Source organism: Canis lupus, chromosome 30 (genome assembly GCF_011100685.1).
Source record: "Canis lupus familiaris isolate Mischka breed German Shepherd chromosome 30, alternate assembly UU_Cfam_GSD_1.0, whole genome shotgun sequence".
In the NCBI taxonomy this organism is placed as follows: domain Eukaryota; kingdom Metazoa; phylum Chordata; class Mammalia; order Carnivora; family Canidae; genus Canis; species Canis lupus.
In genome coordinates, this window is record NC_049251.1 from 36,021,038 (window position 1) to 36,047,528 (window position 26,491).

The 26,491-nt window shown below is 34.2% G+C and overlaps 1 protein-coding gene across 1 annotated transcript in view; it reads right to left on the reverse strand.

Annotated features, from left to right (window-relative positions):
- The window catches only part of MYO9A (myosin IXA), a 262,747-nt gene that overhangs the window by 195,838 nt on the left and 40,418 nt on the right, over positions 1 to 26,491 (reverse strand). The window contains 4 exon segments of the mRNA XM_038580865.1: positions 2,306 to 2,368; positions 8,208 to 8,302; positions 23,633 to 24,391; positions 24,393 to 24,544. Of these exon segments, the coding sequence (XP_038436793.1) occupies positions 2,306 to 2,368; positions 8,208 to 8,302; positions 23,633 to 24,391; positions 24,393 to 24,473 (998 nt within the window). The 5' untranslated portion in view covers positions 24,474 to 24,544.

Sequence of the window (26,491 nt, forward strand, 5' to 3'; positions counted from 1 at the left end):
CTACCAAACCTGGCTAAAGAAGAAACAGAAACTCTACAGAGACTTATAATAACTAAAGTGTTTGAATAATAATAAAACTTTCCACAAATAAAAACCCAGAACCAGATGGCTTCACTAGTGAATTCTACCAAACATTTAAGAATTAACCCAATCCTTCCCAACTTTTCCATCTCATTATGAGCCAATATTATTCTAACACCAAAACCAGAAAAAGACATCAGGAGGAAAAAAAAAAAAAAAAAAAAAAACAGCAGTATCCCTTATGAATACAGACACAAAAAATAAATCCTCAACAAAATACTAGCAATCCACATGCATCAACTATTATACCAATAAAGATTATACATCCATTCACAAAGAGAATCCAGGAAGATAATAGAAAATCAGCTTCTAAGTTCTGGATCTTCACCTCTCTTGATTCTTTTTTTAATCCATGCTATATCCCTATCACTCCATTAAAATGTGTTAAAAAGGGATCCCTGGGTGGCGCAGCGGTTTGGCGCCTGCCTTTGGCCCAGGGCACGATCCTGGAGACCCGGGATTGAATCCCACGTCGGGCTCCCAGTGCATGGAGCCTGCTTCTCCCTCTGCCTGTGTCTCTGCCTCTCTCTCTCTCTCTCTCTCTCTCTGTGACTATCATAAATAAATAAAAAATTTAAAAAAAATAAAATAAATAAAATAAAATGTGTTAAAAAAAAGTTACTAATAACCTTCTAATAGCAGTATCTGTTAATTCTACAAATCTTTATGATGTTATTCTCCTTTCTAAAAAAGATTCTACAAATCTTTATGACGTTATTCTTTCTAAAAAACTCTCTTCCTTTCAAAAAACTTCTAATTTAGATTTCCTCATCTGCTAGTCACAAAATAATTAACAGAAAGTCTCAAATTCTAGTCCTAACCTGGCAAGTATTAATTAATGTTAGCTATTAATTACTGAATATAATTATAAGGACCACACTAAGCACTTCATAAATATTATTCCATTTACTCCTCTAAACAACCCTAAGATAGTTTTCCATCAGTGAAATGGGAATAAATATCAAAGGAGCAGCAAAGCTAAATGAGATGCCAAAGGCATATCTAATATCTGGATGTAGGTCTCTTTATTTTCAAACTCTGGCTCTTAACTTTATTTAGTCTCAATGCGGCATGAAGCAAATCATTTACCTCTGACATTTAGTGGTGTTTTTTCCCCTGACATTTGGTTTCTTCATCTGCAGGAAGTTACATATATCATCTCTAAAGTCCTGTATACCTCATACATTAAAATGAAATTAAGTGCTTTATTAAAAATCTTCTCAAATTAGAAACAGAATACTGAAACATAGGAAAAAGTTCAAAGGTACAAGGCTTGTGAAAAGTTAACACCTGAGCTACCACTGTTTTTGTGTTGGGACACTTTGCCTAGAATTTGGAAAGGGTAACATTTCCACATGCAGGCGTATCTCAGAGATAGTGTGGGTTCAATTCCAGATCACTACAATAAAGCAAATCTCAAAATAACATGGGGCAAATAATTTTTGGTTTCCCAGTGTATATAACAGTTTACATTTACACTACACTGTAGTCTCTTAAGTGTACAATAGCATTATGTCTAAAAAACAATGTGCATCCCTTAATTTAAAAGCACCATATTGGGATCCCTGGGTGGCGCAGCGGTTTGGCGCCTGCCTTTGGCCCAGGGCGTGATCCTGGAGACCCGGGATCGAATCCCATATCAGGCTCCCGATGCATGGAGCCTGCTTCTCCCTCTGCCTGTGTCTCTGCCTCTCTCTCTCTCTCTGTGACTATCATAAGTAAATAAATAAAAATTTAAAAAAAAAAAAAAATAAAAGCACCATATTGCCAAAAAATACTAACTATCGTCTGAGCTTTCAGCTAGTTGTAATCATGGATCAGAGATCACCATAATAAGTACAATAATAATGTAAAAGTTTGAAATATTGTGAGAATTACCAAAATATGAGACAGAGACACACAAAGTGATCAAAGGCTATTGGTAAAATGGCACCAAAAGGTTGCTGGAACAGTGACTTGTTCCACAGGGTTGCCACAAACTAATTTGTAAAAAACGCAATATCTGTGTAGTGCAATAAAACAAGGTATGCTTATATTCATTAAAAATCTCCTAGCAGCCTCTGAAAAAGTACAATGTTCTGCCCATGACAGAAAGAGGAATTACATGGAAACCATGATGCAAGGTTTAAGGTGAATTAAAGGTCATCATATACAAACATCCTAAAAGTTGATATGCATAATACAAATGTTAACTTGATCTAATTATACTAATAAAAATATGTACCGTTCATTATGCTCTTGATAAACGAGTCTGGACTTCTCCAGGAGATATTTTTCAACATAGGCACTAGAAGAAAAATAAAATTGGTTGATATAAATAAATCTTTAAGGTAGATAAATATTTTTCAAAGAGGATGCAAAAGTATAAAGAATACCATGAAGATCATTTTAGTACATTTACATTACAATTGTGTTATAAATGCTGTTAGTGTTATCTGTGTTAAATTCACAGACTTATAAGTCTTTTTTTTTTCTTGGCTCTCAATATGCAAAATAAAGTCAGAAGTTCAAAACATAGCACACAAGATCTATCCATGGCATAGACCTTTACTTTATTTCCAGGCTCATATGCCATTACACATTCTTTCAGATATTATACTTTGGAGTCAAATGACTAAATAAGGCTCAAAGACACACTTTCTTAACATATGCATACTACTGCCACATTCTGCAACGTATTCATTTATTATTTAATGATTACTCAATAAATGTTCATTAATTTGGCACTGTGCTAAGCAATGTTCAAACGTGGAAACAAGTAATACACTATCTGTTCTCAAGGAACTTACAAACTAGTGGAGGAAATATATAAACAAAGGGCTATCATACGCAGTTGAAACAGGCTTTATTATAGAGCAATGACCAGCATACTATGGATATACCAAGAGAGACAAGGAAGATTCAATCCAAGAAGGAAAAAATTATATAAGGAACAATTCCCAGAGAGGAAAATACAAAGCACATAGTAAACATTCACAAAATCTATTTGGTGACTGACTTAGTAAATGACTCTGAAATCTGAAAGACTGACCAGAAGACAAGGAGAACTTCTTTATGCAAAGGCATAAAAGAAGGAGGGCACTTAACCTCACAGTATCAAGATAATTAATTTATATGGCTAGAGACTAAGACAGACTAGTAGACCAGATGAAGAAGGACCAGTAAACTATGTACCAGAAGAATGGAATTCATCCTGAACGTAGTGAAGAACCAAAACACAAATTGTATTTCTGATATATCATTCTCTTTATCAAACCTGTGCCTCTTCAAGTCTTCAATACCTCTTACCCAAATTGAAGCAACTGGTTAAACTCCCTCTGGAAAAGAGGATCCTATGGTCTGAAATTTAAAAGCTTTAGACAACTGAATCCAAATTACATAGCACAAACCTCTTGGAGTCAAAAATCTTGCTTTTGAGCGTTTATTCCCATGAGTTCCTTCCTACCACATGCTCAGTATTTTAGTCACTCCCAATATCCCTCAAGCATGCCATTCACTACCGGCTGCACTGTTTGTGCTCTTCCTCCCACTTCTGATTATACAATCTATACCTACTCTCTCTCCAACAGGCCCCATTCATTCATAAAATGAAGGTCAAATGTGCCTTCTTTGCAAACTCATTACTACTACCACTACCAGTAATTTAAATGTATCACAAAAAAATAAAATAAAATAATAAAATGTATCACTTCCTCTGAGTTACCATTATATCTAGTCTAAACTACTAAAACAGGTTCTTATCCATCTAAAATAGGAGAAAGGGAACTAACAAAAATTAGTATGTTAAATTATTTTGAGTATAGTTGACACATGTTACATCAGTTTCAGGTGTTCAGGCAGACAACATAGTGATTCAACAAGTTTATACATTATACTATGCTCACCAGAAATGTAGCTACTATCCCTCTTCATACCCCATAAAAATATCATTGACTAATTCCTTATGTGGTAATTTTTAGCCATGACTTACTTATTCCATAACTGGCAGCCTATATATCACACTCCCCTTCACTCATTTTCCCATGCCACCACCCCTCTGGCAATCATCAATTTCTTCTCTGTATTTATAGGTCTGATTCTGCTTTTTGTTTCTTCATTTGTGCTTTATTTTTTTATAAATTTATTTTTTATTGGTGTTCAATTTGCCAACATATAGAATAACACCCAGTGCTCATCCCGTCAAGTGCCCCCCTCAGTGCCTGTCACCCAGTCACCGCCACCCCCCGCCCACCTCCCCTTCCACCACCCCTAGTTCGTTTCCCAGAGTTAGGAGTCTCTCATGTTCTGTCTCCCTTCTGATATTTCCCACTCATTTTTTCTCCTTTCCCCTTTATTCCCTTTCACTATTTTTTACATTTGTGCTTTAGATTCCATGTAGTACATTAAATTCTTACACCCACCCTGCATAGCAAATATTACTGCCTATTTTACAAGTGGAGAAACTGATGCTCAAAGATATTAAGAACATGCAGCTAGTAAACAGCAAAATTATGATTTGAAGCCAAGTCTATTATAACTACAAATGGCTCCCTTTTTCTTTTTTCTATTTTTTTCCCTTTTTCAACTATACCAACATTCTCCTAGACATCTCTCCATCCCCTCCAATCCATGAGTCATACTGCTATGTGAATTATTTACCCATAAAATAAGATCTACTCATGTTATTCCTCTACTTTCACTTGATACTCATACTAAAATAAGTAAGGGTGAGCTAATGTTACATCTACTTGGCTTTTAAAATACATCAGCATAGAAAAAAACTAGATAGACAAAGCAAATATGGCAAAATGTGATAACTGTTGAATCTAAATGGGCATTGTTCTACTATTCACTTCTGTACATATTTGACATTTTTAATAATAAAATTTTTAAAATCTGCTTCCTAGCATCAAAAGGATAAATTATAAACATTACAGCTTGATTCACAATCTGAAACCAAAGCCAATATACTTATCCTCAAGTACACCAAGCTCTTGTTATGATTCCATTCATTTGCTAATGCCAATTCCTCAATTGGCAATGTAATTCCCCACTTGTTCTGCTTAGCAATTTTTCAAGACCCAAGATAAAAATCACCTTTCTTTGTGAACTTCTCCAGACACATGCTTCAGTAACTGCACTTATCTCATTTACTGTAATCATCTTATGTAAATATATCTTCCAAAAAAAACTATAAGAATTTTGATGGCAGAGAACGTGTACTTTTTTTTTTTTTTTTGTCTTCAATGCTTAGCATAGTGCCTGGTACTCCTTAAATGTTTGCCTAATGAATGATAAAATGAAAGATGAAAATGTTTAATATATATTTGCTAAGAGTTAAAAATTTTCAATATGAAAAAATGTTTTCAATATGTATGTGCTGACATACTAATCAAGATGAAGATTTTTGCTTATCACTATTGTGAGATAAAATTTAACCTTTTCAGATAATTACTTAACATATAAAAGTCCAAATTCCTTTCAAAAAATGGGAAAATCTGCCATTCATAACTCATGAAATTGTCTTAAGAATCAATGAATAGATATAATGATACTTTCTAAGTTACAAAGCAACATATACAACCGTACCTATTAACATCTCTTGTATCACAATCATAAATACTAGAAAAGTGCAACTTGACAACTTGGCTGCCTGCCATCTTTATTAATAAAAGTACCACTGTACCTTTGGAAACATGGTTTTCAAATCAGAAAGGAAATGAGTTTTATGAGTCCTTGCCATTGAAGGACTTATCCTTCTTGTTTTGTTTTTGTTTGGGGGGTTGGAGAATACACATACTTTCGATCAAAATTTTAAAAGTGGTAAGCATAATTAAAATAGTATAAAGGGCAGCCCCAGAGGTGCAGCGGTTTAGCGCCGCCTTCAGCCCAGGGCCTAATCCTGGAGACCCGGGATCGAGTCCCACATGTCAGGCTCCCTGCATGGAGCCTGCTTTTCCCTCTACCTGTGTCTCTGCCTTTCTCTCTCTCTCTCTGTGTGTGTCTCTCATGAATAAATAAAATCTTTTAATAAAAATAAAAGAAAATAGCATAAAAAAGAAAAATATTGACCAATCTCACTTATTAATATGGATGCAAGGATCATAAATAAAAACTAGGAATCAGAATAGAACCAGTTTATAATGTGCATGCATAAATATGTGTACATATGTATGTGAGTGTGTGTATCGTTGTACTAACCAAGTGGGACTGTTTTCCCAGGAACATAAAATAACCCAATATTACAAAAATAATAACACTGACAGATCTCAGAATGAAGATCATGCTAACTAATCTTCAAAGATGCCCAAAATGCATTTGATAAAATGCAATATCATTTTGTTACTCAGAAAACCACTCACAGAAAATTTAAATGGATGACTAATTCATTAACATGATAAAATGTCCTAAAGCCAGTATTTTACTTAGTGAATAAAAGTAAAGTCATTCATATAAAGGTCTGAAACAGTATTATTTGGGATCAGACAAGAGACAAAATAATTAAAGATAAAAGAACATAAAAACAGGTAAAAATATCTATTTTTGCAGATATATCAAGAAAAGGTAAAAGAATACTAAAACTAATACAAACAATAAAATTCAGTAAGATAACAAAATACAAAATACACCTGGCACCCCGATGTTTATAGCAGCAATGTCCACAATAGCCAAACTGTGGAAGGAGCCTCGGTGTCCATCGAAAGAAGAATGGATAAAGAAGATGTGGTTTATGTATACAATGGAATATTCCTCAGCCATTAGAAACAACAAATACCCACCGTTTGCTTCAACATGGATGGAACTGGAGGGTATTATGCTGAGTGAAATAAGTCAATCGGAGAAGGACAAACATTATATGTTCTCATTCATTTGGGGAATATAAATAATAGTGAAAGGGAATAGAAAGGAAGGGAGAAGAAATGGGTAGGAAATATCAGAAAGGGAGACAGAACATAAAGACTCCTAACTCTGGGAAACGAACTAGGAGTGGTGGAAGGGGAGGAGGGCAGGGGGTGGGGGTGAATGGGTGATGGGCACTGAGGGGGGCACTTGACGGGATGAGCACTGGATAATGTGAGAAAAATCACACTTTTAATAACAAAAAAACATTAAAATAAGATACTTAGGAATAAATTCAGTAAGAAATACAAAAATGTTAAGTATTTCTAAATAGCACAAAGAAGACAATTATCCCCAAATTAATATATACATTTAACATTAGTCTAAAAAAATCAAACCATAAAAAGCATGGATGAAACTTTAATACATAGTGCTAAGGCAAAGAATCCAAACTGAATAGTAAAGACTACATACTATATGGTTCCAACTATAGGACATTCTGGAAAAGGCAAAACTAGAGGTGCTACAAAAAGATAAGTGGTTGCCAAGGGTTAATGGGTAAGAAGGGAATGAACAGGCAAAGTACAGAGGATTTTAAGGTAGTAAAACTATTCTACGTGATACTGTGATGGTGAATACACATGTCTTTAGACAATTGTCAAAGCCCACAGAACATACCATATAAATCGAACACAACAATGCAAGATGTTATTTATTAATAAGAGAAACTGGAATAGGGTGAAGAGGTATAATGGAACTCTCTGTACTTTCTACTCATTTTTGCTGTGACCTAGGATTGCTCTAAAATTAAAGTCTATTAGTTGTTTTAAAGTTAGAAAGAATATTGCTGGCACAACTAGAGGTACTCTGATTACAGACTGTATAAGAAATGTTATTGTAACAAAATTAAATTTCTTGAATAAAACAGCATTACATAGGAAAACGTGGCTGTGATCCCTGTGGGGAGTCAAATTATATGCCCAACTGACTTAAAAATAATCTTTAAAAATGAATGTATGCATAATACAGAGAGAGAAAGCAAATGCAGCAAATTGTTAACAATTAATAAATCTAAGTTATGGACATATAAGCGTCAACACTATTCTTTGAAAAAAAAAACACTATTCTTTGAACTTTTCTTAGGCTTCAACTTTTCAAAAGAATAAAAGTTTAGAGAATAAAAATGTAATGTAGACACCAATGTCACTATTCTCATTAAAGAGTAAATGAACAATCTATGGATCATGAAGAGACAAGGGTAAAAATATAAACATACTTCAAAGTCTGCTACTGCTACTGCTACTTACCCAAGTACAGTGCCAGTTTCTTGGTAATTTACTTGAATAAACTTGCCAAAACGACTTGAATTGTTATTATGAGCTGTCTTTGCATTTCCAAAGGCCTGTCAAAATAAACAGTTCTCATTAATTTCATTTTAGAAAGTGGAAAATCTTGCTTAAGTTGGCTCAAAAAGACAAAATGCAATTCCCTTTAAGTTCAGGTAAAGTAAAAGAGTAACTAATAACTGAAATAAAACCAAGTAGGAAGTACTTTATGCTTTTCAGTAAAATGAATCTTAATTTTAAAAACTTAATGCTCCTTAAAATTCATTTAACTTTTATATTTGAGAACCAGTAAACTTTCTTAATATATTTCTATGTTTTTTTGTTTTTTGTTTTTTGTTTTTTTAAATTTTTATTTATGATAGTCACAGAGAGAGAGAGAGAGAGAGGCAGAGACATAGGCAGAGGGAGAAGCAGGCCCCATGCACCGGGAGCCTGACGTGGGATTCGATCCCGGGTCTCCAGGATCGTGCCCTGGGCCAAAGGCAGGCGCCAAACCGCTGCGCCACCCAGGGATCCCTCTATATGTTTTTAATTCTTGCTAAATTAAATAGGAGCTAGAAACAGAATAATTACATCAAAATAATTGCAATTTGAGACAGAATAAATGAAATAAAATTTCACTACATAATGTACTATACTTTAACACATCAACTTAAAACAAAACTACAATACTATTTTAAAAAGAATTAAGAATATATAAGTTGCCTGTATTGTTACTGAAGTACACACGATGCAATAAATATTACCCAGCAATATAAACTAGTACATACATCAACATTGATGATTATCGAAACATTATATATGTTGAAGAAACCAGACTCAAGAGTACATATTGTAATATGAAATTTTAGAAAAGGCAAAACAGTAATAAGAAGAATATCAGAGTTGTCTGGGAATGGAGGCAGGGTTGGAAAATGCCCAAAAGTGGCACAGAGAATAATAAAAATATTCTATAGCTTCATTGTATTATGCTGGTTATGTAAGTGTACATGTATATTTATCAAAAATCATTGAAGTATAAATTTTAAATGGTTATATTTTATTGTAAGTTAGATATCTTAATAAAATTTCTTTTTTTTTTTTTTGAAGATTTTATTTATTTATTCATGAAGCACACAGAGTCAGAGACATAGTCAGAAGGAGAAGCAGGCTCCCTCCACAGAGCCTGATGCAGGACTCGATCCCAGAACCCCAGTATCACAGCCTGAGCCAAAGGCAGACACTCAACCACTGAGCCACACCTAAGCTCACCTCCCCTTAATATTGAAATTTTTTTAAAATAAATAATCCCCAGTTGAATTCACACATTAAACAATTTGAATGAATCTCCAAGACATGCTAAATGAGAGAAGCTAGTATCAAAATTTTACTTATCACTGTATGATTCCATTTCTGTCACATTTTGAAAAGAAAAAATAGCAATGGAAAACAGACAAGTAGTTCCAATGAATTACAGGAGTATGGGAGGGAAGTTAGAGGATATGAAGATAAAGAATAGTGTGGAGAAGTTGTGAAACATCTTTGTATTCAGACTGTACAGAGATGGTTATACAAATTAATATGTTTTGAAATTCACAGAATTTTACTGATATTTTAATTCTATTTAAATTTAATTCTTTTAATTTTAATATCTAAATCAGTAAATCATTAAAAAAAATTAAGGCCAAAAAAAAGAATTTCTAATATGAAAATCTGAAGATATTTATCATAAACCAACACACACTACAAGGAACATTAAAGGAAACCCTTCATGCAAAAGAAGAATATCATATTCAAATATGGATCAATGTACAGAATGGAGACAGCAGAAATGATAACTACAAAGGTAAATATATAAAGTATTTATTACTTAAATCTCTTAAAAAGATCACTGAAACTTAGATAAAATGATAAAGATCTCTGAAAACCCTCTCTTCTTAAGAGAAATAAAACTAAAAAAATTATCCAAATCAACTTTTTGATGATTCTAGAAATTAACCAAAAGCTTACAATAATCCTTTGTAGGGGAATACATAATCAAGTAAAATAGCCAAATCTCAGTAAGAAAAATAGGCATTATGGCATTTTAACTTACCCAATTACCATCTCCCTCTCTCTAGTTCCATGCTGAAGAGATATGCAAACCCTGTTTAAAAGGCAGCCTAGAAGCCATTGAAGGATCGAAACAGGGTTCTAGCCAAACCCCCATCCCACAGGTAACTGTATATGGCATTTCCCTGGAAAACTTCACTCAAAGAATTATCTTTATTCGACCTAACTTGGAGATCACTCACAAGAGACAGGCTTTCACCCATGTATGTTTGTTAAAAACAATCAGAGACAATCGTTTAAACACTGCAACTGCTTAACATAGCAATAATAGAATGAGGCAAAAAATGAGGTAACCAAACAAAAGGAAAACATACTGAGTAACTTGTACAAAAGGGGCGTTTAAATTTCTAAAATATTCCAGGGAACGTAAAAGGTGTTATACATGTGCAGGACTGTGCACATGCCCAGAAATATATACAAGCTCAGTAAAAAGCTGGAATCTCTAGTTGATATTTAAGCTCTATATAAATAGGAGGTATAAAGTAAGGCAGATTTGATAACTGCCTGGTTAAATGCTGACAAGTACCCAAGGAGCACATAGAACTTCACAGAAAATACTGGGATCCTTATTGCTTTAGGACATTAAAAAAAAAAAAAAATCATTGTCCAATTATTACCTGACCACTAAGCTAAATGAAGAAAGAATATAAAGACCTCACAGGAAAAAGAACAGACTTTACATAATTATTTCAAGTAAGTCATGGAACAACCAAATAGCAATAACAAAATAACCACCACTAACCTGGGAGAAGGGAAAAGTCCCATTTCCAGAACTGCCACACCATATTAAAATAAAAATGCCCGCTTTTCACCAAAACATTATAAGACATGCAAAGAAGAAAGAAAATATGGACACAGGAAAATTTTATAAAAGCAATAAATAAAAATTATCCCTAACAAAGCCTAGATGTTGTACCTCCAAAGCCACAACACTGTATCAGCTATTTTAAATATTTTCAAATAAATAAATAAATACCTGAGTGAAGTAAGTCAGTCGGAGAAGGACAAACATTATATGTTCTCATTCATTTGGGGAATATAAATAATAGTGAAAGGGAATATAAGGGAAGGAAGAAGAAATGTGTGGGAAATATGAGAAAGGGAGACAGAACGTAAAGACTGCTAACTCTGGGAAACGAACTAGGGGTGGTAGAAGAGGAGGAGGGCGGGGGGTGGGAGTGAATGGGTGACGGGCACTGGGGGTTATTCTGTATGTTGGTAAATTGAACACCAATAAAAAATAAATTTAAAAAAAAAATTAACATAAAATGGAAAAATAAATAAATAAATAAATAAATAAATAAATATTTTCAAACAACTGAAGGAAAATAATGAAAAAGATGCCTTAACAATAGAGAAGGGGTAGAAATTATAAAAATTCCAGTACTGGAAAGTACATTAACTACAATGAAAAATTCACTGGAGGGGCTTAGGTAGAGATATAAGCACATAAAAGAATCTGCAAACATGAAAAAAAGAATAGTTATTATAAGCAGTGAAAGAGACACAACACATACTATATATAAGTTCCTCAATAAGCATAACACCTAATTTCTCCAAATAAAATTAAGAATCAAAGATAGTGGAGTTATATATTCAAAGCACTGAGAAAAGCCTGTCAATCAAGAATTCTGCGTCTGGTAAAAATACTTTTCAAAATTAAAGGAGAAATTAAGACATTTTAAATAAAGAAAATCCAAAGAATTCATTCAGCAGATGGGCTTTACAAAAAATAGTAAATGAAGTAATTCAAGCTGAAATGACAGGATACTAATGAAGAAAATCTACGTAAAGAAATAAAGACCACAAATAAAGGTAAATGCAATGTAAAAATAAAACAGCGTATAAATATTTTATTTATAACTTTTTCCCTCCTACCTGACTTAAAAGACAATTCCACAAAACAAATATAAATGTATTTATGGATATACAGTATAGAAACATGCAATTTATATGAAAATAAAAGCACAAAAGAGGGAAAAAGGCACAGAGCTACACAGAAGAAAGTTTTTGTATATTATTGAAATCTGGTTGGTAGTAATTCAAGTTGAATTGTTATGCTAATTGTAATGCTCAAGAATACCACTAAAAAAATTACCAAAAAAACCCCAAAAAGGCGCAGCGGTTTGGAGCCTGCCTTTGGCCCAGGGTGCGATCCTGGAGACCCGGGATCAAATCCCACATCAGGCTCCCGGTGCATGGAGCCTGCCTCTCCCTCTGCCTGTGTCTCTGCCTCTCTCCCTTTCTCTCTCTGTGACTATCATAAATAAAAAATAAAATAAAATAAAATAATAAATAAATAAAATAAAATAAAATAAAATAAAATGGTATGCTAGAAAATATCTCCTTAATATAACAGAACGTAGTAATGGAAGAATATAGGATATAAAAAGAATATTAAAAAAACAAATAGCAGGGGCACCTGGGTGACTCAGTTGGTTGAGCATCTTACTCTTGATTTCAGCTCAGGTCATGATCTCAGGGTTGTGAGAAACAGCCCCACATCAGGCTCCATCCATGCTCAAGTGAAGCCTGCATAAGATTCCCTCTGCCCCCTCTCCCAACCTCATGCACGCACAGGAGTGCGTTCTCTCAGGAACGGAAAAAAATAATAAAATAACAAACAAGTGGCAGACATATCTGACATTATCAATAATTACATAAGCTGTATACGGATCAAACATTTCAATCATAAGATAGATAACTGGCAGAACAGAGTTTTTTTTTTTCAAGTGATCCAACCCCATGCTTTTCCCAAGAGACATACTTCAGATTCCAAGTTACAAATAAGTTCAAAGTAGTTCTTTATCTACTTTAAAAATTGAAACTTTGGCTAAAACTTTCCTGCAAACATATCAGATAAAGAGCTAGTATTCAAAATTTATAAAGAGCTTAACAAACTCAACATCCAAAAAACAAAAAATCCAGTCAAGAAATGGGACAGAAGACACAAACACACATTTCTCCAAAGAAGACATACAAGTGGCCAACAGACGCATGAAAAAATGCTCAATATTACTCGGCATCAGGGAAATACAAATCAAAACCACAATGAGATACCACCTCACACCAGTCAAAATGGCTAAAATGAACAACTCAGGAAACAGCAGATGTTGGCAAGCATGTGGAAAAAGCAGAACCCTTACCCTGTTGTTGGGAATGCAAACTCGTGCAGCCACTCTGGAAAACAGTATGGAGACTCTTCAAAAAGTCAAAAATAGAGCTACCCTACCACCCAGCAATTGCACTACTAGGCATTTATCCAAATGATACAAACATAGTAATTCAAAGGGGCACATGAACCCCAATGTTTATAGCAGCAATGTCCACAACAGCCAAAATATGGAAAGAGCCCAGGTGTCCATCAACAGATGGATAAAGAAGAGGTGGTATACACACACACACACACACACACACACACACCAGAATATTACTCAACCACCAAAAAAGAATGAAATCTTGCCATCTGCAATGATGTGGATGGAACTAGAGGGTATCATGCTAAGTGAAAAAATCAAAGAAAGACAAATATCATATGATTTCATTCATATGTGGAATTTAACTAAGAAAACTGGATGAACACAGGGAAGGGGAGTAAAGATAAGATGAAAATTGAGGGAGAGGCAAACCATGAAAGATGCTGAACTCTAGGAAACTGAGGGTTGCTGGAAGGGAGGTAAGTGGGGGGAATGGATAATTGGGTGATAGGCATTGAGGAGGGCATCTGATGTAATGAGCACTTGGATGTTCTATACAATTGATGAATCACTAAATTCTACCTCGGAATCTAATAAATAAAAAAAAATTTAATAAAATAATTTTTTTAAAGCCTTCCTGCAAAGAAAATCACAGGCCTGGATTGTTTCCTATCAATCCTGACACTGATAATGGAGGAAAAAAGTTCTACACAAACTCTTCCAAAAATATAAGACATCCCAACTCATTCCCATGAGGCCAAAATTATCCTGATACCAAAAAAGAAAAAAAAAATTAAAGAAAACTATATTTCTCATGACCACATATCAAAAATTCTGAACAAAATTTTACCAAACCAAATCCAGTAATACACTAAAGGATAATACATCATGACAAGTGGTGTTTATCCCAGGAATGCTGAAATGGTTTACCAATCAAAAAAATCTATTGATATAATTTACTATATAATCTATTTATAATTTATTTGATTTAATTTAACAAACTATTCTTTGTAAACCATATGACCATCTCAAATAGACAAAGAAAAAGCACTGACAAACTCCAACCTGATTATCCATTCCTGATAAAAATTTTAAACAGGGGATCCCTGGGTGGCTCAGCAGTGTAGCGCCTGCCTTTGACCCAGGTCATGATCCTGGAGTCCTGGGATCGAGTCCTGCATCGGGCTCCCTGCATGGAGCCTGGTTCTCCCTCTGCCTGTATCTCTCTGCCTCTTTCTCTGTGTGTCTCTCATGAATAAATAAAAAAAATAAAATCTTTAAAAAACAACTCTAAACAAAGTAGGAATAAAAGGAAATGGCCCTCAATCTAATAAAGACTACACAAAATCAATAGCTATCATCCTAGTTAATGTTTAAAGCTGAATGCTTTCTCCCTAAGACGAGAACATTGCTTTTTTACCACTAGTATTCATATTGGAATAATCAGTGAAATCCACAAGGAAAAAAAAACAGATTGAAAGAAAAGAAATAAAACTAACTTTTTATTTACAAATATGATTTCCTATATGGAAAATCCAATGAAAACTTTAAAAAAAATCAAAATATTTGTATCTAGCCAGTTTGTAGAATACAAAATCAAAGTGCCAATATCAACTGTATCTCTATATATTAGGAACAATTAAAAACTTTTAAATACCATTTATAAAAGCATCAAAAAACACAAATATAACTTACCATAGATGTTAAAGTTCTCTATATTAAAAACGACATACTGCTGACAGAAATTAAAGGTGACCTTCATAAATGGAGAAACAAACTTCTTCATGGATCAGATGACTTACTATTGTCAATTCTCTCCAAATTAAACTACAGATTTAACACTATCCCAATTAAAGTCCAAAAAACCTTTTATAGGGAAACTGATAATTTAGTTATAAAATTCATATGGAAGTACAAAGGACCTAGAATATCCAAACAACTAAGCAGAAGAAGGATTAATAGTACCTAATTTCAAAGATTATTATAAAGCTACATAAAGAAAGTCACATTGCCCTATTATAAAGATAAATGAATCAACAGATCAGAAGAGAGAATATAGATATAAACCCACATAAATATGGACAATTTTTTGACAAAGACACAAAAGCACTAAGGTACAGAAAAAATAGTCTTGAAACAAAAAACGGTCTTGAAACAAGTAGACATTCATAGGAAAACAATCTATACCTTACACATACATAAAATAAACTCAAAATGGATCACAGACCTGAATGCAAAACCTGAAACTATAAAACTAATGGGGAAAAAAAAAAAAACCACATCTTTGCAACCAAAGTTTTTTTTAAATAGGACACCAAAAGCATAAGAGAAAAAAAATGAATAAATTGGGCTTCTTTATCAAAATTTAAAATTCTGCTCTTCAAAAGGTACTATTAAGAGAGGGTTAAATCTGAGCAAAATTTCACCAAGGAGGTGAAAGATCTGTACAATGAAAACTATAAGACGCTAATGACAAAAACTGAAGAAGGCACAAATAAATGGAAAGATATTCTGAGCTCATCAATCGGAAGAATTCACAGCATCAAAATGTCCATACTACCCCCAAAGCAATCTAAAGATTCACTGCAATTCCTATCAAAATTCCAATGGCATTGCTCACAGAGGTAGAAACGATAATCCTAAAATTTGTATAGAACTACAGAAGACCCCAAATAGCCAAAGCAATCCTGAAAAAGAAGAACAAAGCTAGAGGCATTACACTTTCTGATTTCAAATTTTATTAAAAAGCTCTAACAATCAAAAAAAAAAAAAAAAAAAAAAGCTCTAACAATCAAAACAGTAGAGTACTGGCATAAAAACACACAGATTAAAAAAAAAAAATAGAGTGCCCAGAAATAAACCCCCACATACATGGTCAGTTAAAGTGGGACAAAGAAGCCAACAATATGTAATGGAAAAAGGACAGTCTCTTCAATAAATGGTGCTGAGAAAACTAGACAGCCACATGCAAAAGACTGAAACTGAATCCTTATACCACATACAAAAATCAACTCAAAAAGGATTAAAGGCTTAAACATATGACCTGAAACCATACAACAACTAGAGGTTAAGAAATCAGTATTGGAGATGATTTTCTGGAGATGATATCAAAAGCAAAGGCATCAGAAGCAAAGATAAACAAGTGGAACTACACCAAATCAAAACATTTCTGTACAGCAAAGGTAACCACCAACAGAATGAAAAGGCAACATATCAAGTGGGAGAAAATACTGGCAAATCACATACTTGATAAGAGGTTATATCCAAAAAACATTAAGAACTCAAACAACTCAATAGCAAAGAAATGCAAAGAACCCAAATAAAAAATGGACATTCCTTTATAAAACACACACACACACACACACACACACACAAATAGGTATTTGTTCTAGAGAAGATCTACAAATGGCTAACAGGTATTAAAAGGAGCTCAACATTACTCATCACTGAGGAACTACAAATCAAAACCACTATGAAGTATCACTTAATACCTGTTAGAATGGCTATTGTCCAAAAGAAAGACAAGAGCTAACAATTGTGGCAAGGATGTGGAGAAAAAGCTACCCTGTGTACTGTTTGTGGAAATATTAAAATTGGTGCAGCCACTCAAAAAAAAAAAAAAAAAAGAAGTATGGTGGTTCCTCAAAAACTTAAAAATAGAAATACCAGGGATGCCTGGGTAGCTCAGTCGGGTAAGCAATCAAATCTTGATTTTGGCTCAGGTCATGATCTTAGTGTTGTGGGATCAAGAACTTGCTTAAGATTCTCTCTCTCTCCCTCCTCTTTAACCCTCACCCCTTGCTCACACACATAATATGTATCTAAAAAAAATAAATAATAAATTAATAAAAATAGAAATAGAAATAGAAATAGAAATAGAAATACCCTATGATCCAGCAATTCCACTTCTGGGTACCTGGAGGAAATGAAATCACTATCTTAAAGAGATACCTGCACCCCCATGTTCACTGTATGATTATTAACAATAGCCAAGACATGGAAACAACATGAGTGCCCATAGATGAATAAATGGATAAATAAGATGTTGTATGTATATATGATGGAATACTATTCAGTCATAAAAAAATAAGAAAATCCTGTCATTTGCAACAACATGGATAGACTTTGAGGGCATTATGCTAAATAAGATAAGTTAGACAAAGAAAAACAAATACTGTATGATTTTATTTATATGGAAGGAATCTAAAACAAATAAAACCTATGAAAGACTGGTGGTTGCCAGAGAGGATGGGGAAGTGGGGAATAGGTAAAAGTCATCAAAGGTACAAATTTCCAGTTATAAGATAAATAAGTTCTGAGGCTGTAATGTACACCATGATGACTACACTTACAGTACTGCATCATATATGTGAAAGTTACTAAGAGAGTAAGTCTTTAAAGTTCTCATCTCAAGAAAAAAACTAAAATTATGTCACGTGATAGATATTATCTAAACTTACTATGGTAATCATTTCTCAATATATACATGTATCAAATCATGTTGCACATCTTAATACAATGATTTATGTCAATTATATCTCAATAAAATTGAGCAAACATTTTTAAATGATGCTCTTCAAAAAGTAATATGAAGAAAGGGTTAAATTTATATCAAACTGAAGGGGCACCTGGGTGGCTCTGAGGTTGAGCGTCTGCCACTGGCTCAGGTCATGATCCCAGGATCCTGGGATCAAGTCTCACATCAGGTTCCCTGTAGGAAGCCTGTTTCTCCTTCTGCCTGTGTCTCTGCCTCTCTGTGTCTCTCATGAATAAAAAAAATCTTTTAAAAATTAAAAAATAAAAATCATACTGAAAACAATCCAAAAGTCACTGAGACACAATAAAAGCAGTCCTAAGAGGGAAATATATAGTAAAACAGGCCTACCTCAAGAAACAAGAAAAAGCTCAAATAAACAATCTAAACGTACAACTAAAGGAACTAGGGGAAAAAAAGAGAACAAATCTCCAGGTGAGTAAAAAGGAAGAAAATAATAAAGATCAGAATAAAAATGAATGACATAGAGACTTTAAAAAGTAATAGAAAAAAAATCAATGAAACCAAGAGTTGGTTCTTTGAAAAGGTAAACAAAATTGACAAACCCTTAGACCCAACAATAAAAAAAAAGGAAGGACTCAATATCAGAAATGAAAGAGAAGTAACAATTGACAGCACAGAAATACAAAGAGTTTTAACAGAATACTATAAAAAAATATATATATGGCAACTAACAGGACAACCTAGAAAAAAAATCTATAAATTCCTAGAAACAAATAATCTTTCAAAACTGAACAGAAGAAATAGAAAATCTAAACAGACCCACTACAAGTAACAAAATAAAATTAGTAATCAAAAAACAAAGGTCCAGGACCAGATGGATTCACAGGTGAATTCTACCAGACATTTTTTTTCTACCAAACATTTTAAAGAGTTAATACCTATTCTCATCAAACTATCCCAAAAAATACAAGAAGAAGGAAACCTTCCAAATGCACACATAAGGCCAGCATTACCCTAATGCCCAAACAAGAAAAAGACACCAACTCCATATACAAAAAAAAAACTTAAGGCCAATATCCCTGATGAACATAGATGCCAACACCCTCAACAAATATTACCCAACCACATACAACAATACATTAAAAAGATCATTCACCATGATCAAGTGAGACTTACTCTAGGGATGTAAAAATGGTTCAATACTCACAAACCAATGTGATACACCACATCAACAAAACAAACATTAAAAATCAGAGATAAAAAAAAAAATCAGAGATCATCTTGATGGCTACAGAAAAATCATTTGACAAAATTCTAATTCCATTCATGATAAAAACTCTCAACAATGTTGTGTTAGAGGGCATATACCTCAACATAATAAGACTATATATGAGAAACCCACAACTAACATCATCATATTCAATGGTGAAAACCTGAGAGCTTTTCCTCTAGCCTCAGGAACAAGACAAATAAAGCCTCCTCTTGCTACTTTTATTCAACATAGTACTAGAAGTCCTAGCCACACAATCAGATAAAAAAAAAAAAAAAAAAAAGAGGCATCCACATTGGTCAGGAGAAGTTAAACTATCATTATTTGCAGATAATATGATACTACACATAGAAAATCTTAAAGACTCCACCAAAAAGCAACTGGAAATAATAAATGAATTCATTAAAGTTGAAGGATAACAAAATTAATACTCAGAAATCGGTAGCATTTCTATACACTAATAGCAAAGCAGCAGACAGATAAATTGGGAAAACAACACCATTTACTTCTGCAGAAGTAAAAAAAAAAAAAAAAAAAAAAAGAATAAAGGACCTAAGTAAGAAGTAATAAAAAAAAAGAATAAAGGACCTAAAAATAACTTAACCAAGAAAGTCAAAGATCTGTATTCTGAAACTATAAAATATTGCTGAAAGAAATTGAAGATGACACAAATGGAAAGATATTCCAGGCTTATGGATTGGAAGAATGAGTATTATTAATATGTCTACATTACCCAAAGCAAGCTACAGATTCAAAGCAATACCTAGCAAAATATCAAAAACATTTTTTAAAAAACTAGAACAAATAACAGTGAAATTTCTGTGGAACCAAAGAAGACCTGGAATAACCAAACCAATCTTGACAAAGAAAAATCTGCAGGTATCACAAATCCACATTTCAACACATTCTACAAAGCTGTAGTAATCATAACAGTATGGTACTGGCACAAAAATGGACACATAGATCAATGAAATAGAACAGAGAGCCCAGAAATAAATCCACATTTATATAGTCATTTAATCAATGACAACAGAAGCAAGAATATATAATAGGAGACAGTCTTTGCTCAATGGTGCTGGGAAAACTGGACAGCTACATGCAAACTGACCACCTTGTAACACGAAAATAAACTCAAATTGGATTAAAACCTAAATATGAAACCTGAAACCATAAAAATCCTAGAATAGAACACAAGTAGTCATTTCTCTGACATCGGCCAAAGCAACATTTTTCTAGATATGTCTCATAAAGCAAGGGAAACAAAAACAAAAACAAGCTATTGGGACTACACCAAAAAACAAAACAAAACAAAGCTTTTGCACAGTGAAGGAAACCAAAACAAAAAGACAACCTGAGAGGGAGAAAATATTTGCGAATGATATATCCAATAAGGAGTTAATATCTAAAATATATATAAAAAAGTATACAACACCAAAAAAAAAAAAAATCCAGTTAAATTGGGCAGAGGACTTGAATAGACTTTTATCTAAAGAAGACATACAGATGGCTAACAGACACATGAAAAGATGATCTATAGCACTCATCATCAGGGAAATGCAAATTAAAACCACAATGAGATATTACCTTACACCTACTAGAATGGCTATGATCAAAACACAAGAAGTAACAAATGTTGGTGAGGATGTGTAGAAAAATGAACTCTTGTACACTATTTGTGGATATCTAAATTGGTACAGCCACTATGAAAATAGTATGGAAGTTCCTCAAAAAATTAAAAATAGAAATACTATATGATCCAATAATTCTACTACTGGGTATTTACCCAAAGAAAATGAAAACACTAATTCAAAGAGATATATGCACTTTTATGTTTACTGCAGCATTATTTACCATAACCAAGATATGAAAGCAACCTAAGTATTCATCAATAGATGAATGGATAAGGAATATGTGGTGTGGATATACAAAGGGACATTATGCAGCCATACAAAAGGATGAGATCATGCCATTTGAGACAACATGGATGCATCTAAAGGATATTATGCTAAATGAAATAAGTCAGATTGGGAAAGAAAAATACCATAGGATTTCATTCATAACGATCTAGGGGAAAAAAAGAAGAAGAAACAAATAAAATGCAGAGTCAGGAGTGCCTGGGTGGCTCAGTCGGTTGAGCTTCTGCCTTCAGCTCAGGTCATGATCTCAGGGTCCTGGGATCAAGCCCTGCATCTCCTGCTCAATGGAAAGTTTGCTTCCCCCTCTTCCTCTTCCCACTGCTTGTGCTCTTTCTCTCTCTCTTTCTAATGAATAAAATCTATCAAAAAAATAAAACACTTTAAAAAAAAGAAAGAAAGCAAGCAAAAGCAAACCTATAAATAAATAGAACAAACTATAGTTGCCAGAGGGGCACGGGTGGGAGGTTGGGCCTAATGGATGAAGGGGAGGGCATAACAGGCCTCCACTTATGAAATGAGTAGATCACAGGAATAAAAGGTACAGCATAAGGAATCAGTGACATTGTAATAGCAATGTATCAGGATAGATGGTAGCTACACTTGTGGTAAATGTGGTAAACACAAACATGTGGTAAACATAAACGTATTATAAACTGTGGTATCACTAAGTTGTACACCTAAAATAATATAACATGGTGTCAACTATACTCAAAAAAAAAAAAAAAGAAGAAGGTGGTTAAATCTGGGAGAAAATGTGTACACACACACACACGTGTAGCCACTACACAAAAAAAACTTTTTTTTTTTTTTTTTTTTTACAAAAAACTTTCAAAACACAGTAAGAAAACCCAATAAAAAGTTGGGCAATAAATTGTGACAAACACTTCACCAAAGAAAATATGGAAAGGGCAAATAAACATATGAAAATATGCTCATAGCATTAATCACTATAAAATACAAATTAAAACCTCAATGAGATACCACTATATGTGTGTGTGTGTGTGTGTGTGTGTGTGTGTGTGTGAGAGAATGGCTAAAATTTACAGGAACGACTCTATCAAGTGTTACCAAGGATGTGGAATACCTGGAACACACTGCTGGGTGAGAATATAAAATGGTGGGTACAACCACCTTGGAAAAATTTGGCAGTTTCTCAAAAAGTTAAGCATATACCCTATCATATGACCTAGTCATTCCACTCCTAGGTATTTATCCAAAAGACTTTTATAGAGTTTTTATGTGTAACAGCCAAAAAACTAGCAACAACCTATATATATCCATTAATAGGTGAACAGATAAACCAAGTGTGGTCCACCCAGACAGTAGAATTCTACTTAGCAAAAGGAATGAATCACTGACACTAACAACAACACAGATGAATCCTGAAATAACTATACCAAGAAAATTCAAACATAAAAAAGTACACACTGTTATGATTCCACTTATATAAAATTAGTTTATAGAAATAACAAACTAATGTATAGTGACAAAGTATGTAAATGGTTTCTTGTAGATGAGTAAGCTGGAAACGGTGAGAGAAAGGAATCACAAAGAGCTATGAGGATAAGGATAATGGATATATTCAGTATCCTGACTGTGGTGGTTGGTTTAATTAATATATATACACACGTCAAATTTTATCAAATTGTACATACTCAGTATGTGCAGTTTAGTGTATATCAATTATACTTCACAAAATCCCTTTTAAAAAGTAAGTAATGAGGAGTACCTGGGTGGCTCAGTTGGATAAGCATCTGACTTCAGCTCAGGTTATGATCTCAGGATCCTAGGATTGAGGCCCTTGTAGGGCTCCTCGCTTAGTGAGGAGTCCGCTCGTCCCTCTCCCTCTGCGCCTCCTCCTATTTGTGCTCTCTCTCTCTCTCATAAATAAAATCTTTCAAAAAAAATATTGCCCTTTCCTTCCAATTCTAAAACAAAAATAGTGTATTCTCTTTCTTTTCTACCTTTGGTAAAATTACTTCTAAAACATTATAGAACTAAAAAATTTTTCCCATATTCTCTATATTTCCAAAACTGAACTCAATACTAGGCACAGATGTCAAAGTTGCAGGGATACAAATATACTACTACTAAGAATATATTTCCTAGCCACCTAATTCCACAGCCCAATTACAGACAGGAGTCCTGTCCCTGCTATTTCCCTTTACAAGGTGATGCATATGCCTCCAATCATCCCTTTCTTCATCACTGTGACCCAAAAACACCCTTGAAAAAAATACTGCCACTGTCACACCATTTAAACTTCCACACTGCCTTTTTTGCTTTCCCATCTTTCAGTTTTCCTTGGTAACTAAAAATGATGTCTATACTTCTAGTCTCATTTTCTCACATCTACAAAATGTTTATGTTTTATTTTTCAAAGATATGTTTAAACAGTATTTCTACGCACTTACCTCAAGTACTGGTCCAGCTCCAAGAATAATTTGTTCCACTCCACTGGCAAATCCCTTCTGACTGAGAGCAGTAAGGTGGTGAATAAGAAAGTTTGTGCTTTGAGTCTTCCCAGAACCACTCTCTCCTGAAATCACGATGCACTGATTCTTTTTGCGCTGAAGCATGGCATGATAAGCAACATCAGCCACAGCATAAATGTGGGGCTCCAGTTTTCCCAATTGGTGGTTATCATACATTTTGACATATTTGGGATTATAAATAGGAAGAAACTTGAATGGGTTAATCACTATTAGAATACTGCCAACGTAGGTATAAATTTTTTCATGCTTAAAGCGATTTCGTAGGTTTTCTAAAAGAGTTTTCTCATTCAAATCAGGTAAGCTACACAAATCATCAAAGTCTTTCTGCTGAGGCTGTGGGAGAAAACCCCGTTCCATCATCCTGCGACGCTCTTCTGTTACCCGTAGCCATGACTGCAAACTACCATAATGGATTGATCCATCAAGGTTTTTTTCTCTCAGAAGAAAGCGATAGTCCTCTCCACTCAGGCGATTTTCCAGAGCCATCCGGGGCCACAACATCATTCGCTGAACTGGACAGTCTGTGGGGTTGAGTATCCATTCTTCTCCACCAAATTCCTTTACTTCTGCGAGAACGTAACACTTCGTTTTGTCAAGATGAAGTCTGTTTATAAGAGAGTCAATCACCTCAGCAGCTGTGGAGTTTTTTCTGGCAGGAATTGGACAGTAGATAGTCCCCTTCTGAAATTGTCCCAGGATATATACGTAATGTATGTTCATTATCCTCAAAGCGTCGTCTTCCTCCATCATTTATATTCATATTGGACCCTGTCCCATCAGCATGGATAGTATGTGTTCAAGACCGTGCAAACCATTTTCGTGGCAAAAGAACTGTAACATAAAAGGTGTGAAACATTTAGAAATCATATTACGCAATCTTCACTTTTTGATGCTCAAGAAAGGCTTAAATCATGTTGATTACATCTTTCAGAACATAAAATCCTACCTCTTAGTCTAGAAATAGTCTTGACAAGAAAAAAACAGATGTTGGTGAGGATGTGGAGAAAGGGGAGCCCTCTTGCACTGTTGGTGGGAATGCAAACTGGTGCAGCCTCTCTGGAAAAACAGTGCGGAGGTTCCTCAGGAAGTTAAAAATAGAGCTACCCTACGACCCAACAATTGCACTACGGGGTATTTACCCCAAAGATACAGATGTAGTGAAACGATGAGACATCTGTACCCCAATGTTCATAGCAGCAATGTCCACTATAGCCAAACTGTGGAAGGAGCCACGATGTCCTTCAACAGATGAATGGATAAAGATGTGGTATATATGTACAATGGAATTGTATATCCTTTCAGCCATCAGAAAGGATAAATACCTACCACTTACTTCAACGTGGATGGAACTGGAGGATATTATGCTGAATGAAATTAGTCGGAGAAAGATAATTATCATATGGTTTCACTCATGTGGAATATGAGAAACAGTAAAAGGAACTATAAGGAAAGGAAGGAAACTGAGTGAAGAAAAATTAGAGAGGAAGACAAACCATGAGAGGTTCCTAACTCTGGGAAACAAAGGGTTGCAAAAGGGAGGTTAGTAGGGTTGGAGTAACTGGGTGACAGGCACTAAGGAGAGCATATGATGAGATGAGCACTGGGTGTTATACTATATGTTGGCAAATTAATTTAAATAAAATATATTTTTTTAAAGAAACAGTCTTGAAAACATTCTCATCAAGATCACATAATATTACATTTTATCATCCAAATCTGGACACTTTCTAAAACAGCAACTTGCCAAAGATTTTTTCCATGTTTTATTACACTAATAATTTAAAATTCACAGTACAAATAAAAATTATTTTGTCCCCTATTTGAAATGTTTCTAAAGTACCTGAGATTAGAGTCAAGTTCTTTCTTTGTATTTGAAGAGCCTCACCAAAGGCTGAATTAAAATGGGCAGAATAATCACGCAAGTCTAATCACCCTGCACCCAAAAGTTCTTGTAGATAAAGCAAAAACAAGAAAGAATGCCATTAATGAAACCAAATTTTTGAAATTAAAAACAGTAATAGATGAAATTAACAACACAGGAAACAACAAATGCTGGCAAGGATGCAGAAAAGGGGGAATGAAAACTGGAGCAGCCACTCGGGAAAACAGTATGGAATTTCCTCAAAAAATTAAAAATAGAACTACTTTACAATCCAGGGCTACTAGAGATTTACCCAAAGGATACAAAAATACTACTTCAAAAGGATACTTGCACCCCAATGTTTATAGCAGCATTATCAACAACAACCAAATTATGTAAAGAACCCAAACGTCCATTAACCCAAAACGTCCATTAACTTTATCCATGAATGGATAAAGAAGAGGTGATATACACATACACAATGGAATATTACCTAGCCATAAGAAAGAAAGAAACCTTGGGGCACCTGGGTGGCTCAGTCGGTTAAGTATCCAACTCCTGACTGCTGCTCAGGTCATGATCTCAAGGTCTGAGATCAAGCCCCGAGTCTGGCTCCCCACTCAGGAGGAAGTCTGCTTGAGATTCCCTCCATGTCCCTCTGCTCCTCCCCCGACATGTGCACACTCTCTCTCTAAAATAAACATATCTCTTTTTAAAAGAATGAAATCTTGCCATTTGCAATGACATGGATGGAGCTAGAGAGTATTATGCTAAGTGAAATAAGCCAGTCACAGAAAAACAAATACCATATGATTTCACTTGTGTGGAATTTAAGAAACAAAACAAACATGGAGGCGGGAAAGAAAAGCAAACCAAGAAACAGACTCTTAACTACAGAAAACAAACTGATGATTACC